Source organism: Scyliorhinus canicula, chromosome 21 (assembly GCF_902713615.1).
Source record: "Scyliorhinus canicula chromosome 21, sScyCan1.1, whole genome shotgun sequence".
NCBI lineage: Eukaryota > Metazoa > Chordata > Chondrichthyes > Carcharhiniformes > Scyliorhinidae > Scyliorhinus > Scyliorhinus canicula.
Window position 1 is genome coordinate 54472395 of NC_052166.1, and position 14812 is coordinate 54487206.

The following is a 14812-nucleotide window of genomic DNA, read 5'->3' on the forward strand; positions in this document are numbered from 1 at the left end:
GCCATATCATACGCTGTACGATATGTTGATCCTGACTGGGATCTTCTGTTTTTCTCCACCAACCTCAAATTTTAACTGTTGAATATCAGCTGGAATATTGATGACGAACAATACTGTTCCATCGTCTTTTCTGGTCTGCTTTCTTCTGCTCAAATCTCCTGCAATCTGTTCCGTGTACCACCTTCAAAAAACTGCTTCTGCAGAAAGGGTAACTGCGGTATTTCCTTTTGGATATCCCTAAAATATCTTTACTTGGGCCTGTTAAAGAAGATAAGTTGAGATAAAATACGACCTAATCATTGATATATTGACTCCCTAAGTTACATGACAACAGAGAGAATGTAATTTCTGAATGTAATACTGAATGTGGCAACTAGGGCTTTCCACAGTAATTTCATACTTGTGACAATAAAAATATATTTAAAATGATCAGCCTGTGTTTAAAACGATTAAACTATGTTTGTGAAACATACTAAACAAGACCAGGGTATTTACATTAATTTACATATAATTATGCTGTTTTATGTGAATAAAACTATGTGAATTACCCCATTAATATTGTGCACCACAAAATGACCACTTACATGGTAGCTTCTTGAATTTAACTATGCCACTCCCGGTAGGTGTTAAGTAGGAACTGGACATTGACAGGAAAGGAAATTAGGTGACTCAGAATTTGCAATTCTCACCACCAGATTTTCCTTTCTGATTTCTATCCAGGTGATGCATAATTCCTAGGTCGTGAAGACAAAAATCAACCAAATGATAGTAACTCTTTCCAGTGTCTTCAGATACACTTTAGAGAACGCTATTGTGAAGATAATGGTACAGGATCTAGCTTCATCTAATTACCAGTTTATTCCATTTACTCTTAATACTGTTTCTTTCCATCTGAGCTTTATTCCCGTGTGTAAACCATCTCCCGCACCTCTTCCCTCACCCCTTTTCCTCTATCCCAGAACAAGGATAGGGTCTCCCTCGTCCTCATTTTTCACCCCACCAGCCTTCGCATTCAAAGGATCATTCTCCACCAGGTCTGCCAACTCCAGCATGATGCCACCACCAAACACATCTTCCCCTCACTCTGTCAGAATTCTGCAGAGTCTGTTCCCTCTGGGATATCCTGTTCCACTCCTCCATCAGCCCCAACATCTCAGCCATGGCAGCTTCCCATACAATCGCAGAAGGTGCAACACCTGCCCCTTTACCTCCTCCCTGCTCACTGTCCAAAAGCATAAACACTCGTTCCAGGTGAAACAACACTTCACGTGCACCTCCTTCTATCTGGTCTATTACATTTGCTGTTCCCAATGCAGTCTACTATACATAATAGTAATTATAATTGTAGAGACTAAGTGCAGACTGAGTGTCCGCTTTGCAGAACATCTTCGGTCCATCCGCATGCAGAACTCAGGCCTTCCTGTCACTTGCCATGCCAACTCACCATCCTGCTCTCATGTCCACATGTATTCCTTCTTGGCCTGCTGCAATATCCATTGAAGGCCAATGCAAACTGGAGGAACAGCACCTCATCTTCTGTTGGGCACATTACAGCTTTACAGACTTAACATTGAGTTCAACAACTTCAGACTGAAGTCTCTACTTCACCTTCACTCAATTTTTATGTCTACCAATTTCTTTTCTTTTCTTCCATCAATTATTTTTCCCTTTCTGTGTTCTCTTCCCCCACCTCCATCCCACTAGTGCCATCCGTTCTCTGTTCCGGGTTGTCCTTTGACACACTGCTTACCTTTGTTCTGCCATCAACACATTCTGATCTCTTAATGTGCCACTTTAAGCACCCTTCTTAGCCATGATCACCGCCATTTAATTCCCTTTGTCTTTTTGCCCACAATACCTTTGTGAATCTCTCCCTAGCCTCCGCCTACTGCTTGGCCCTCCAGCCAGCCCACTATTCCCCTCTCTATACACACATACAGACAAACAACAAAAGGGGGAAGGATGGTGAAAGGGAAAGAAAAAATAAATAAAAATAAAGGATAAGGTTCTTTGATGCACTGGGATGACTTCCAGCCAATATCCTTCTGGAGGTCAGGTTTTCATTTTGGTACTTCTTCCTTCTAGATTTGAGATGATTTTCTCTTGCAAGGCTACCTACCTTCTCTGCAAACTCAGCATCATTTCAGGTTTACAGCAAAGGATATGCCAGACATTCACTGCTCTCAGAGCAATAGAGTAGTCTTTCACTTCAGGAAACAGGAGCGAGAGAGTTCTTTTTACTTCCAAGGTCTAAAACACTTCTGCTAAGTTCTCTCAGAACGCATCATGCAGGAACCAACCACTGACCATTGTCAGGCAGAACACTGTCCTTGGTCAACCCACTGGTTTTCAGTTAACCAATCGAACCAAGTCCTTCCAAAGCTGGTTCTGAAGAGCCACTCGTCACCGACAGTCTAGCTTCTCCATTCCAAAATATTAAACTTGGGAACAGTCTCCTGGCAAGTAGGCTTGTTTAACCTGAGTCTTCTGCTTAAAGGCCACAACCTTCAGATATGGGCCGACGGATGAAAAATAATAAAATAATAGAATAGGAACAAAGATAATACGCAGGAAGGACTCTTACACTATTTCCAGTTCTCTCTAGCTTTGACAAAGAGTCATCCTGACTCAAAACGTTAACTCTGCTCGCTCTCCACTGATGCTGTCAGAACTGATGAGATTGTCCAGCATTTTGTTTTTGTTTATTTCATATTCATCTCTCGCTTACTTTCCCAGAGAGGGCAATTGCTGTTCTTGTTGGTAGAATTACAGTCATTGAAAAGGAATCACTGTCAAGCTTTTAAAAAATATTTTATTCAAATTTTCAACAATTAAACATATTAAACACATAACATTTACAAAGTAAAACCAACCAAAATATAACAAAACTCCCACCTCCTCCCTCCAAAACCCCCACCAACCACCCCCTCCCCCCCACCTTCACCCCTCCCCGTAGCAGTCAGCGGCAACCAGCTCCCCAAAATGCAACCCCATCTCTTCTGGAACCCCCCACTACCCCCCCCCCCTCCGCCCCCCCCCCCCCTCCGCCCCCCCCCCCCCCCCCCCCCCCCCCCCCCCCTCCCCCTCAACCCTGAGCAAATTGCACATTCTCCCAATACAGGAACTCCATTAGATCCTGCAGCCATACATGAAGCTGACCTCCACCCCAACAGGACCCGTCTGCGAGTGGTCAATGACGCGAAAGCTAAAACATCTGCCCCCGCTCGTGTCTGCAACTCCGGCTAATCCGTCACCCTGAATATGGCCCCAAGGGTCATATTCTGCCCTCTAAGTTCACATGTAGAATTGCCCACATGATGCTGAAGAACGACCCCCAAACCTTTTTCAACTTCGAGCAGGACCAGAAGATTTGGGACCCTTGCACCCCACTCACAAATATCCTCCTGCCCCTTAAACAGCCGGCTCATCCTCGACTTTGGCAGGTGGACTCTGTGCATTACCTTTAGCTGTATCAACCTCAGCCTCGCACACAAGGTTAAGACATTCACCCTCTGCAGCACCTCACACAACAGTCCCTCATTCCAGCACCCTCTTCCCACTGGGCCTTAACCCCTTCCAGAGAAGCCCTGTCCTCCTCCTATTATAGCCTCCTCAAAATCCTCCCATAAATCGCCAAAATGCACTCCCCCCCCCCCGCCCCCTCTCCACCCCATCACTGACAACAACCCCTCCAGCAATGAGGAGCGTGGTGCTACTGGAAAGGTCCGACAGACCTTTTTCACGAAATCTCGCACCTGCATGTCACTGAAACCTTTCCATTGTGGCCCCCCAAGCTTTGCCCCCAACTCCTCCAGACTCGCAAACCTTTATTTCAACCATCGCTCGCTCCTCCCATCTCCGCAATCTCACATCCAACTTCCGAGGTTCAAACCCATGGTTCCTCCGAATCGGCATCAACTTTGACCCCGCCCCCAACTTAAAGTGCTGTTGAAACTGCCTCCAAATTTTCAGCGTGGCCACTACCACCAACTCCCTAAATACCTCACCGGGGGAACCTCGACCCCTTACAAAAGCCTACTTCCAACTCCCTATTCCAGCCCCGCACCTTCTCAGCGTACACCACCCAATAATAGTATAATAAGTTCGGAGGGCCAATTCCACCAACTGGAGCACCGTCGTCCTAATCCTTGCTACCGTACCTGTCCACACAAACGACAAAACCACCCCATAAAAACATTTTTAGCAAAAAGACCTTGGCACTGAGACAAGAAAAGAAAACGCGGCCAAATGTTCATCTTAACTGCCTGCACCTGGCTTGAAGGCAGAAGGGCAGATTAATAGGGTGATGAAAAAGGCATATGGGACACTTGCTTTTATCAATTGGAACATAATTACAAAATCAGGGAGGCAGTTGTACAGAACATCGGTGAGGCCGCAGCTGGAGTACTGTGTGCAATTCTGGTCGCCACAATATAGGAAGGATGTAATTGCACTGGAGTGGGTGCAGAGAAGATTCACCAGAATGTTGCCTGGGATGAAACATTAAGTTATAAAGAGAGGCTGGATAGGCTTAGGTTGTTTTCTCTGGAGCAGAGAAGACTGAGGGGTAATTTGAGTGAGGTGTACAAGATTATGAGAGGCAAGGACAGGGTGGATAGGGAGCAGCTGTTCTCCTTAGTTGAATGGCCAGTTGCAAGGAGGCACAAGTTTAAAGTGAGCAGTGGGGGAGTTTGGGGGGGATTTAAGGCAAAACGTTTTTTTTAATAAACAATTTTATTGAGGTCGTTTTTGGCTTTGTAAACAGTTACAGACATCAACAGAAAGAAAGCAAAAAAGGCAAAAATGTGCAAACATCCACGTACATTCAATACTTCAATCGTAACATACTGCACAAGCCCGCTCCTCTCCCACCGGTACTACCCGCCAATTTATCCCTCCTACTCTACTCTACTCTACCCCCCCCCCCCCCCCCCCCCCACCCCCTGCTGACGCTCTGTGGTGATTGTAGATCTGAGTAGATGCAATACAACTGAGCAAGCACTAGAGGGAGCACGGGAGAGCTATATATACACAGGTACAGGTAGTGATGACACACTTCACGGAAGGCAGAACTAAAAGCAGGACACAGACACAAGCAGGCAGCATTTGAGGTAGCCGTAAGTTAAGCTCTGAAAAGAGAACAAATTCACAATAAAGCATCTTCTCCACCATTGAGACTACGAGCTTTATTAAGACACGAGGAACAACACAGCTCACTCTCCCGCAAAGAAGTCAATAAATGGTTGCCACCTTCGGGCGAACCCCTGTACAGATCCCCTCAAGGCGAACTTAATCTTTTCCATACCCAGGAAACTCGACATGTCCGCAAGCCACAACTCAGTCTTCGGGGGCTTTGAGTCCCTCCATGCCAATAGTATTCGTCGCCGGGCTATCAGGGAAGTAAAGGCCAAAACATCGGTCTCTTTCTCCCCCTGGACTCCTGGGTCTTCCGAAACCCCAAAAATTGCCACCACTGGACCCATCACCACCCTTGTTTTTAGCGCCCGGGACATGACGCCCGCAAATCCCTCCCAGTACCCCCTAAGCTTAGGGCATGCCCAAAACATGTGAACGTGGTTCGCTGGTCCTCCTGCGCACCTAGCGCATTTGTCCTCTATCCCAAAGAATTTGCTCATCCGAGCCACCGTCATGTGGGCCCGGTGAAGCTAAGACGAGCAAGGAGGGGACATGAGAAGTCTTTGGCAGGTAGGATCAAGGAAAACCCAAAAGCTTTCTATAGGTATGTCAGGAATAAAAGAATGACTAGGGTAAGAGTAGGGCCAGTCAAGGACAGTGGTGGGAAGTTGTGAGTGGAGGCTGAGGAGATAAGCGAGATACTAAATGAATACTTTTTGTCAGTATTCACTCAGGAAAATGATAATATTGTGGAGGAGAATGCTGAGACCCAGGCTATTAGAATAGATGGCATTGAGGTGCGTAGGGAAGAAGTGTTGGCAATTATGGACAAGGTGAAAATAGATAAGTCCCCGGGGCCTGATGGGATTTATCCTAGGATTCTCTGGGAAGCCAGGGAAGAGATTGCTGAGCCTTTGGCTTTGATTTTTAGGTCATCATTGGCTACAGGAATAGTGCCAGAGGACTGGAGGATAGCAAATGTGGTCCCTTTGTTCAAGAAGGGGAGTAGAGATAACCCCGGTAACTATAGGCCGGTGACCCTAACGTCTGTGGTGGGTAAAGTCTTGGAGAGGATTATAAAAGATACGATTTATAATCATCTAGATAGGAATAATATGATTAGGGATAGTCAGCATGGTTTTGTGATGGGTAGGTCATGCCTCACAAACCTTATCGAGTTCTTTGAGAAGGTGACTGAACAGGTCGACGAGGGTAGAGCAGTTGATGTGGTGTATATGGATTTCAGTAAAGCGTTTGATAAGGTTCCCCATGGTCGGCTATTGCAGAAAATACGGAGGCTGGGGATTGAGGGTGATTTAGAGATGTGGATCAGAAATTGGCTAGTTGAAAGAAGACAGAGAGTGGTAGTTGATGGGAAATGTTCAGAATGGAGTTCAGTTACAAGTGGCGTACCACAAGGATCTGTTCTGGGGCCGCTGCTGTTTGTCATTTTTATAAATGACCTAGAGGAGGGCGCTGAAGGATGGGTGAGTAAATTTGCAGACGACACTAAAGTCGGTGGAGTTGTAGACAGTGCGGAAGGATGTTGCAGGTTACAGAGGGACATAGATAAGCTGCAGAGCTGGGCTGAGAGGTGGCAAATGGAGTTTAATGTGGAGAAGTGTGAGGTGATTCACTTTGGAAAGAATAACAGGAATGCGGAATATTTGGCTAATGGTAAAATTCTTGGTAGTGCGGATGAGCAGAGGGATCTCGGTGTCCATGTACATAGATCCCTGAAAGTTGCCACCCAGGTTGATAGGGTTGTGAAGAAGGCCTATGGTGTGTTGGCCTTTATTGGTAGAGGGATTGAGTTCCGGAGCCATGAGGTCATGTTGCAGTTGTACAAAACTCTAGTACGGCCGCATTTGGAGTATTGCGTACAGTTCTGGTCGCCTCATTATAGGAAGGACGTGGAAGCTTTGGAACGGGTGCAGAGGAGATTTACCAGGATGTTGCCTGGTATGGAGGGAAAATCTTATGAGGAAAGGCTGATGGACTTGAGGTTGTTTTCGTTAGAGAGAAGAAGGCTAAGAGGTGACTTAATAGAGGCATACAAAATGATCAGAGGGTTAGATAGGGTGGACAGCGAGAGCCTTCTCCCGCGGATGGAGGTGGCTAGCACGAGGGGACATAGCCTTAAATTGAGGGATAATAGATATAGGACAGAGGTCAGAGGTGGGTTTTTTACGCAAAGAGTGGTGAGGCCGTGGAATGCCCTACCTGCAACAGTAGTGAACTCGCCAACATTGAGGGCATTTAAAAGTTTATTGGATAAGCATATGGATGATAATGGCATAGTGTAGGTTAGATGGCCTTTAGTTTTTTTCCATGTCGGTGCAACATCGAGGGCCGAAGGGCCTGTACTGCGCTGTATCGTTCTATGTTCTATGAATGACCTTAAATTGAATCAGGCCGAGCCTGGCACATATTGCGGTCGAATTTGCCCTACTTAGGGCCTTTGCCCGTCCTCCATTTCCCCGCCTAGCTCCTCCTCCCATTTAAGTTTCAGTTCCTCCGTCTGGGACCCTTCCTCCCTCATGAGCACCCTATAAATATCAGAGACTCTACCCTCCCCTTCTTCCTCCCTAGAGACTATTCTGTCTTGGATCCCCATTGGCGGGAGGCGTGGGAAGGATGGGACCTGGTTACGGGCAAAGTCCCGCAACTGTAGGTACCTAAAATCATTTCCCCTTACCAGACCAAATTTCTCCTCCAAGCTCCTCAAACTCGCAAAGCTCCCTTCCAGGAACATATCGCCCACCCTTCCCACCCCCGCCCGCCGCCATGCTCGAAACCCCCATCCATACTTCTGGGGGCAAACCGATGGTTGTCGCAGATTAGCGCCCAAACCGACGTCCCCATCTCCCCTACATGCCTCCTCCACTGGCACAAATCCGCAGGGTCGCCACCACTACCGGGCTGGTGGAGTACCTGGCCGGCGGCAGCGGTAGAGGAGCCGTGACCAGGGCTGCCAGGCTGGAACCCCTGCACGAATCCGCCTTCACCCGCTCCCAGATAGACCCCGTACCCACCATCCACTTCCTTATCATAGTGATGTTGGCCGCCCAGTAATAATTAATCAGACTCGGCAAAACCAGCCCTCCCTCGCTGCGGTTCCTCTCCAGCATCGCCTTCTTCACCCGTCCAAACAAAGCTCATGATCATCTTGTTAACTCTTTTGAAGAAGGACTGTGGGACAAAGATCGGGAGGCACTGAAAAACAAACAGAAATCTAGGGAGGATTGTCATCTTTACAGTCTGCACCCTCCCTGCCAGCGACAGCGGGAGTGCATCCCATCTCCGAAACTCTCCCTTCATTTGCTCCACCACCCTGGCCAAATTTAACTTGTGCAGCCTGCCCCAGGAAAAATGTTTTTTTTACCTCGAGAGTGGTGATGGTCTGGAAAGCACTGCCTGGGAAGCTGGTAGAGGCCGGATGCCTCACATCCTTTAAAAAGTACCTGGATGAATACTTGGTATGCCTTAACATTCAAGGCTACGGGCCAAGGTTGACAAGTGGGATTCAGTGGGCAGGTCAGGACCTTTCATGCATCAATGCAGACTCAATGGGCCGAAAGGCCTCTTTTGTATTGTAGTATTTGGTGATTCTGTGATTCTTTTTATTTTTTGAAAAATATTTTTATTGAGGCATTTATATATACACATCAAACACATCCATACCAAAATGAAAGCAAACAGGAATACACATAACAAATACTTAAATATCTAACACTCCACAATCCCACTTCCCTGCCACTTTTTAACCCCTAACACCGCACCCCCGACATCTTAATTGTTTTTGAATTAGTCGATGAACGGCTGCCATCTCCGAGCAAACCCCTCACAGTCCCTCTCAAGGCGAACTTGATTTGTTCCAACCTGAGGAATTCCGTGAGGTCCCTCATCCAAACCCCTGTTTGGGCGGCCTCCACTCCAATAAGATCCTTCTCTGGGCTACCAGAGAGACAAAGGCCAAAACATTGGCCTCTCTAGCCCCCTGGATCCCAGGTCTTCCAACACGCCAAAAATTGCCACTTCTGGACTTGGGACCACCTTCACCCTCAACACCTGAGCAAAAGGTCTGATGGTGGATAAGTCACCTGGACCAGATGTACTACACCCCAGGATATTAAAAGAGATAGCTGAGGAAATTGTGGAGGCATTAGTGGTGATCTTTCAGGAATCACTGGAGGCAGGAAGGGTCCTAGAGGACTGGAAAGTGGTGAATGTAGCACCACTGTTTAAGAAGGGAGGGAGGCAGAATACGGGAAATTATAGGTCGGTTAGTCTGACTTCGGTCATTGGTAAGATTTTGGAGTCTGTTACTAAAGACTTGGAAGTGCATGGTAAAATAGGACTGAGTCAGCACGGCTTTGTCAAAGGGAGGTTGTGTCTGACAAATCTGTTACAGTTCTTTGAGGAGGTAACAAGGAAGTTAGACAAAGAAGAACCAGTGGACATGATTAATTTAGATTTCGAGAAGGTCTTTGACAAGGTGCCGCATAAGTGTTAAGGGTAAGATCCTGGCATGGATAGAGGATTGGCTGACTGGCAGAAGGCAGAGAGTGGGGATAAAGGGTTCTTTTTCAGGATGGCAGCCGGTGATTAAGGGTCTGTGCTGGGACCACAACTTTTCACAATATACATTAATGATCTGGAAGAAGGTACTGAAGGCACTGTTGCTAAGTTTGCTGATGATAAAAGATCTGTAGAGGGACAGGTAGTATTGAGGGAGCAAGAGAGCTACAGAAGGACTTGGACAAGCTAGAAGAGTGGGCAATGAAGTGGCAGATGGAATACAATGTGGAAACGTATGAGGTTATGCACTTTGGAAGGAGAAATGGAGGCATAGACTATTTTCTAAATGGGGAAATGCTTAGGGAATCAGAAGCACAAAGGGACTTGGGAGTCCTTGTTCAGGATTCTCATATGCAGGTTCAGTCGGCAGTCAGGAAGGCAAATGCAATGTTAGCATTCATGTCAAGAGGGCTGGAATACAAGACCAGGGATGTACTTCTGAGGCTGTATAAGGCTCTAGTCAGACCCCATTTGGAGTATTGTGAGCAGTTTTGGACCCCATATCTAAGGAAGGATGTGCTGGCCTTGGAAAGGGTCTAGAGGAGGTTCAGAAGAATGATCCCTGGAATGAAGAACTTGTCGTATGAGGAACATTTGAGGACTCTGGGTCTGTACTCGTTGGAGTTTAGAAGGATTGAAACTTACAAGATACTGCGAGGCCTGGATAGAGTGGACATGGAGAGGATGTTTCCACTTGTAGGAAAAACTAGAACCAGAGGACACCATCTCAAACTAAAGGGACGATCCTTCAAAACAGAGATGAGGAGGAATTTCCTCAGCCAGAGGGTGGTGAATTTGTGGAACTCTTTGCCGCAGAAGGTTATGGAGGCCAAATCATAAGTGTCTTTAAGACAGAGATACATAGGTTCTTGATTAATAAGGGGATTGGGGTTATGGGGAGAAGGCAATAGAATGGGGATGAGAAAATATCAGCCATGATTGAATGGCGGAGCAGACTCGATGGGCCGAGTGGCTTAATTCTGCTGCTATGTCTAAACCCCTGCCAGAATCCCTCCAACCTCGGACAGGCCCAAATCGTGTGGACATGGTTTGCGGACCCACCTGTGCATTGCCCAAACCAATCCTCCACCCCCTCAAAAAACCTACTCATCCTGACCACCGTCATATGTGCTCTGTGGACCACCTTGAACTGAATAAGGTTAAGGCTTGCACACGAAGATGATGTGTTCACTCTCCTCAGAGACTCTTCCCACAGCCCAGCTTCCAACCCCCTTCCAAGCACTTCCTCCCAGTTATGCTTAACTATTCCTATCGGGGCACCCTCCCACTCCATGAGCTCTATAGATTTCTGACATTCTGTCTTCTCCCACCATCGTTTTCAACACCACCATTCCTGCCGCCCCCCCGGGACAGCAGGTTGGGAAAGGATGGCATCTGCTAGCTAACATAATCCTTCACCTGCAAATACCGGAACCCATTCCCACTGGGCAGCTCAAATTCCTCTACCAACCCCTCCAAGATCAAGAAGCAGCCTGCAACTAATAGGTCCCCAAATTGCTCAATTGCCACCCTTGGAATCCCGTCTCCAGCCCACCCAGACCAAAACTATGACTTCCGCAGTTCGGTGATCAAACCGAGGCCCCCTCCAGCCTCAGGTGGTGCTGGCACTGTCCGCACACACTCAGGACCACCATCACCACCGGGTTTGTGGAGTACCTGGCCGGCAAGAACCGCAGAGGCGCAGTCAACAGTGCCCCTAAGCTTAAGTCGTTGCAAGAGGCTACGGAAGATTCTGGAAAACAAGTAGGAACCTCGTCATCTTCACAGACTGCACCCGTCCCCCCAACGACAGTGGGAGCACGTCCCACCTCCTAAACTCCCACTTATTTTGCTCCACTAGCCGGGCCAAATTCAACTTGTGTAGCTGCTCCCATACCACCTGAATGCCCAGATACCTGAAACTCATCCCACTACCTTAAACGGCAACTCACCCAACCTCCTCTCCTGCCCTCTCGCCTGGATCAGGAAAACCACACTCATCCACATGTTCAATTTGTACCGAATTTGAACCGGCTGAATTCCTCCAACATGCCCATAATCCCCCCAATACCTTCCAGTGGGTTCAATGTATAGAGCGAAAGATCATCTGTTTACAGCGAGACCCTATGCTCCACCCCTCCGTGCACTATCCCCTGCCAAACCCTTGATGCTCTCAGCGCCATTGCCAATGGCTCTATCGCCAAGGCAAAGAGCAATGGGGAGAGTGAGCACCCTGCCTCTTCCCCACCTCAAACGCTACCCACTGATTTCCCCCGCATCTTCAAATCTAATCCTGAATAAAAGACCTGGCCACCCCCTTTCCAGGCCCACCCTCAGATGTCCACCCTCATCAACCCTCCTCGTATTGTACTTCGAAAGCCCCACCCTTGTCAGCAGTACACCCCGCAAACAAAACAATCCCAACCCCCACTAATACATTAATTGCCTGCTCACCCCCCACACTGTGCTCCACTGATCTAGCCAGCCCAGCTAGCCTGATAGATCCCGCCCTTGGCGCCTAACATCCTACTCACCAATGACTCCCCCCCTCCCCCTCTCACACACTCCCTTGGCACAAACAGCAATAACAAAAATAGAAGAAAGAAACTAAAGCGGAAAAAAGGAAAGTAACACCCAGAGGAAAAGCAAAAGCGATGCACTCGCCCAACATGACCTTCCAGCATCCCATCAAATAACTCTGAGTGAAGAAATAGAAAACAAAGGAGCCCCCCCCCCCTCCCCCCCCCTCCCCGGCCAATCCTCTGCACAACGAGATAAGAAAGTTATAACAGTAACATCCAAATAAGAAAAAAAAAAGACCACCCCGGGGAAAAAACCCAAACTCCCCGGCAGGGGGGGGCAGAGAGAGCTAATCCACCCAAACACCTCCTCCAAGGTTCACTGTCCTCCTTATCTTGCCAGTCCATTGTCTCTAACAAACTCCATCACCTGCTCTGGTGTACCAAAATAATATTCACAACCATTGTGGGTCACCCAGAGGCAGTCTAGGTACAGCATCACAAACTTCACCCCCTTCTTAAAGAGGGCAGACTTAATTCAGTTGAAACCCACTCTCTTCTTGGCTAGTTCCGCACCCAGGTCCTGATATATCCAGAGCTCATTACCCTCCCACGTACATTGCCTCGTCTGCCTGGCCCGACCCAAGATCCTTTCCTTGTCAAGGAATCGGTGTAACCTCACCACCATCTCCCTCAGCAGCTCGTTCGCCTGCGGCTTCCTCATCAGCGCCCTATGCGCCTGATCCACCTCCAGGAGCTGGTCGAAGGCCCCCTCCCCCAGCAACGCCTCCAGCATTTTGGCTACATAAGAGCCAACGTCCACTCCCTCAATGCCCTCTGGCAATCCCACAATCCTCAAATTCTGTCTCCGGGAGCAGTTCTCCAGATCTTCCACTTTCTCTTTGACCCGCCTCTGGGTATCCTTCAACATCCCAACTTCGGCTGCCAATGAAGCGACCTGCTCCTCATGCTCCCCGACCATCTCCTCCACCTTCTGAGTCGCCTGACTTTAGGTCTCCAACCTCAGCTCCACACGATCGATCCCCACCTTCAGCGGGTCTGCCACCTACGCCAGATCCTCCAGAGATTCCTTTCTCTGCTGGCTGAACTTCTCATTCAAGAAGTCCACCAGTTACTCCATCAACCATGGAGATGGTAGGGCCGATGCCTTGCCCTCCGTCATCTTCCTCTGTGTCGCAAGAAAAGTTTCTTGCTCCAACAGCTCCTTTCATCTAAAACCACTTCTGGTCCACAAATCCATCCACCGATGGAGCATAATCTTCCTCCACTACTTCTACACCTTTTCTCGTCAAAACATCTGCCCGTTAATCAGGGAAAAGGACCAGCAAAACCGTCATGAGCAGGAGCTGCCAAATGTGCGACCACTCACATCGTGGCCACCACCGGAGGTCGTGATTCTGTGATTCTGACAATGATTGGGGAATGCTATCCCACCTCGGCAAATCTGCCTTAACCCTGTGCGCCAAACCTTCGAATGTTCAACCTACAGAGCCGAGACGCAAGCTACCTGCACTCTCAAATACCAAGAGTGGGTTGTTGCCATCCGAAATTCAACCCCCCCCCCCCCACCCCAACTCCCAGAGAAGATGTGACAAAACACTTACTTTTACCCTAATTTACTTGTAGTCTCAAAAAGCCCCATATCTCCTAAGCAGTCCCATTATATTCCCACTGATGACCTGGATTGGAGATATACAGCAGCAGATCAACAGCTTACAGGGATACCCAATGCTACAACCCCCCTCTCTTTCCTATCCTCCTCCATTTATCCAAGCATTTCAGCACAATGGCCAAGGGCTCTACTGCCAACGTGAACCTAAGTGGGAGACACGGGGCACCCCTGTGCAGAGGAAAGTGCCCTGAATTCATCTTGTTTTTATGTACACTCGCCATCAGTCCATATTGTTAAAAAATATTTTTATTCAGCATTGTTGCACAAACAGTACCCAATGTAGATGCAGAACCTCGGACATGGTGCTAAAAAACGACCCTCAATATCTCTCCAACTTCAGGCAGGACCAGAACATATGGACATGGTTGGCTGGGCCTCTTCCACACCGCTCACAACTATTCTCCGCCCCCTCAAACAGCCGGCTCATCATCGCCTTCGTTAAGTGCACCCTATACACCGCTTTTAGCTGAATCAATCCCAGCCTCGCACACGAGGTTGCGGCACTAACCCTTCGTAGCACTTCACACCATAACCCTTCCTGCAGCCCATCCCCAACTCTTAACATAAGAACATAAGAACATAAGAAATAGGAGCAGGAGTAGGCCATCTGGCCCCTCGAGCCTGCTCCGCCATTCAATGAGATCATGGCTGATCTTTTGTGGACTCAGCTCCACTTTCCGGCCCGAACACCATAACCCTTAATCCCTTTATTCTTCAAAAAACTATCTATCTTTACCTTAAAAACATGTAATGAAGGAGCCTCAACTGCTTCACTGGGCAAGGAATTCCATAGATTCACAACCCTTTGGGTGAAGAAGTTCCTCCTAAACTCAGTTTTAAATCTACTTCCCCTTATTTTGAGGCTATGCCCCCTAGTTCTGCT

At 48.0% G+C, this 14812-nt stretch overlaps 1 protein-coding gene across 1 annotated transcript in view; it reads right to left on the reverse strand.

Annotated features, from left to right (window-relative positions):
• The window catches only part of LOC119955595 (complement C5-like), a 193434-nt gene that overhangs the window by 142754 nt on the left and 35868 nt on the right, over positions 1-14812 (reverse strand). Inside the window, 1 exon segment of the mRNA XM_038781948.1 lies at positions 64-258. Coding sequence (XP_038637876.1) covers positions 64-258 — 195 coding nt within the window.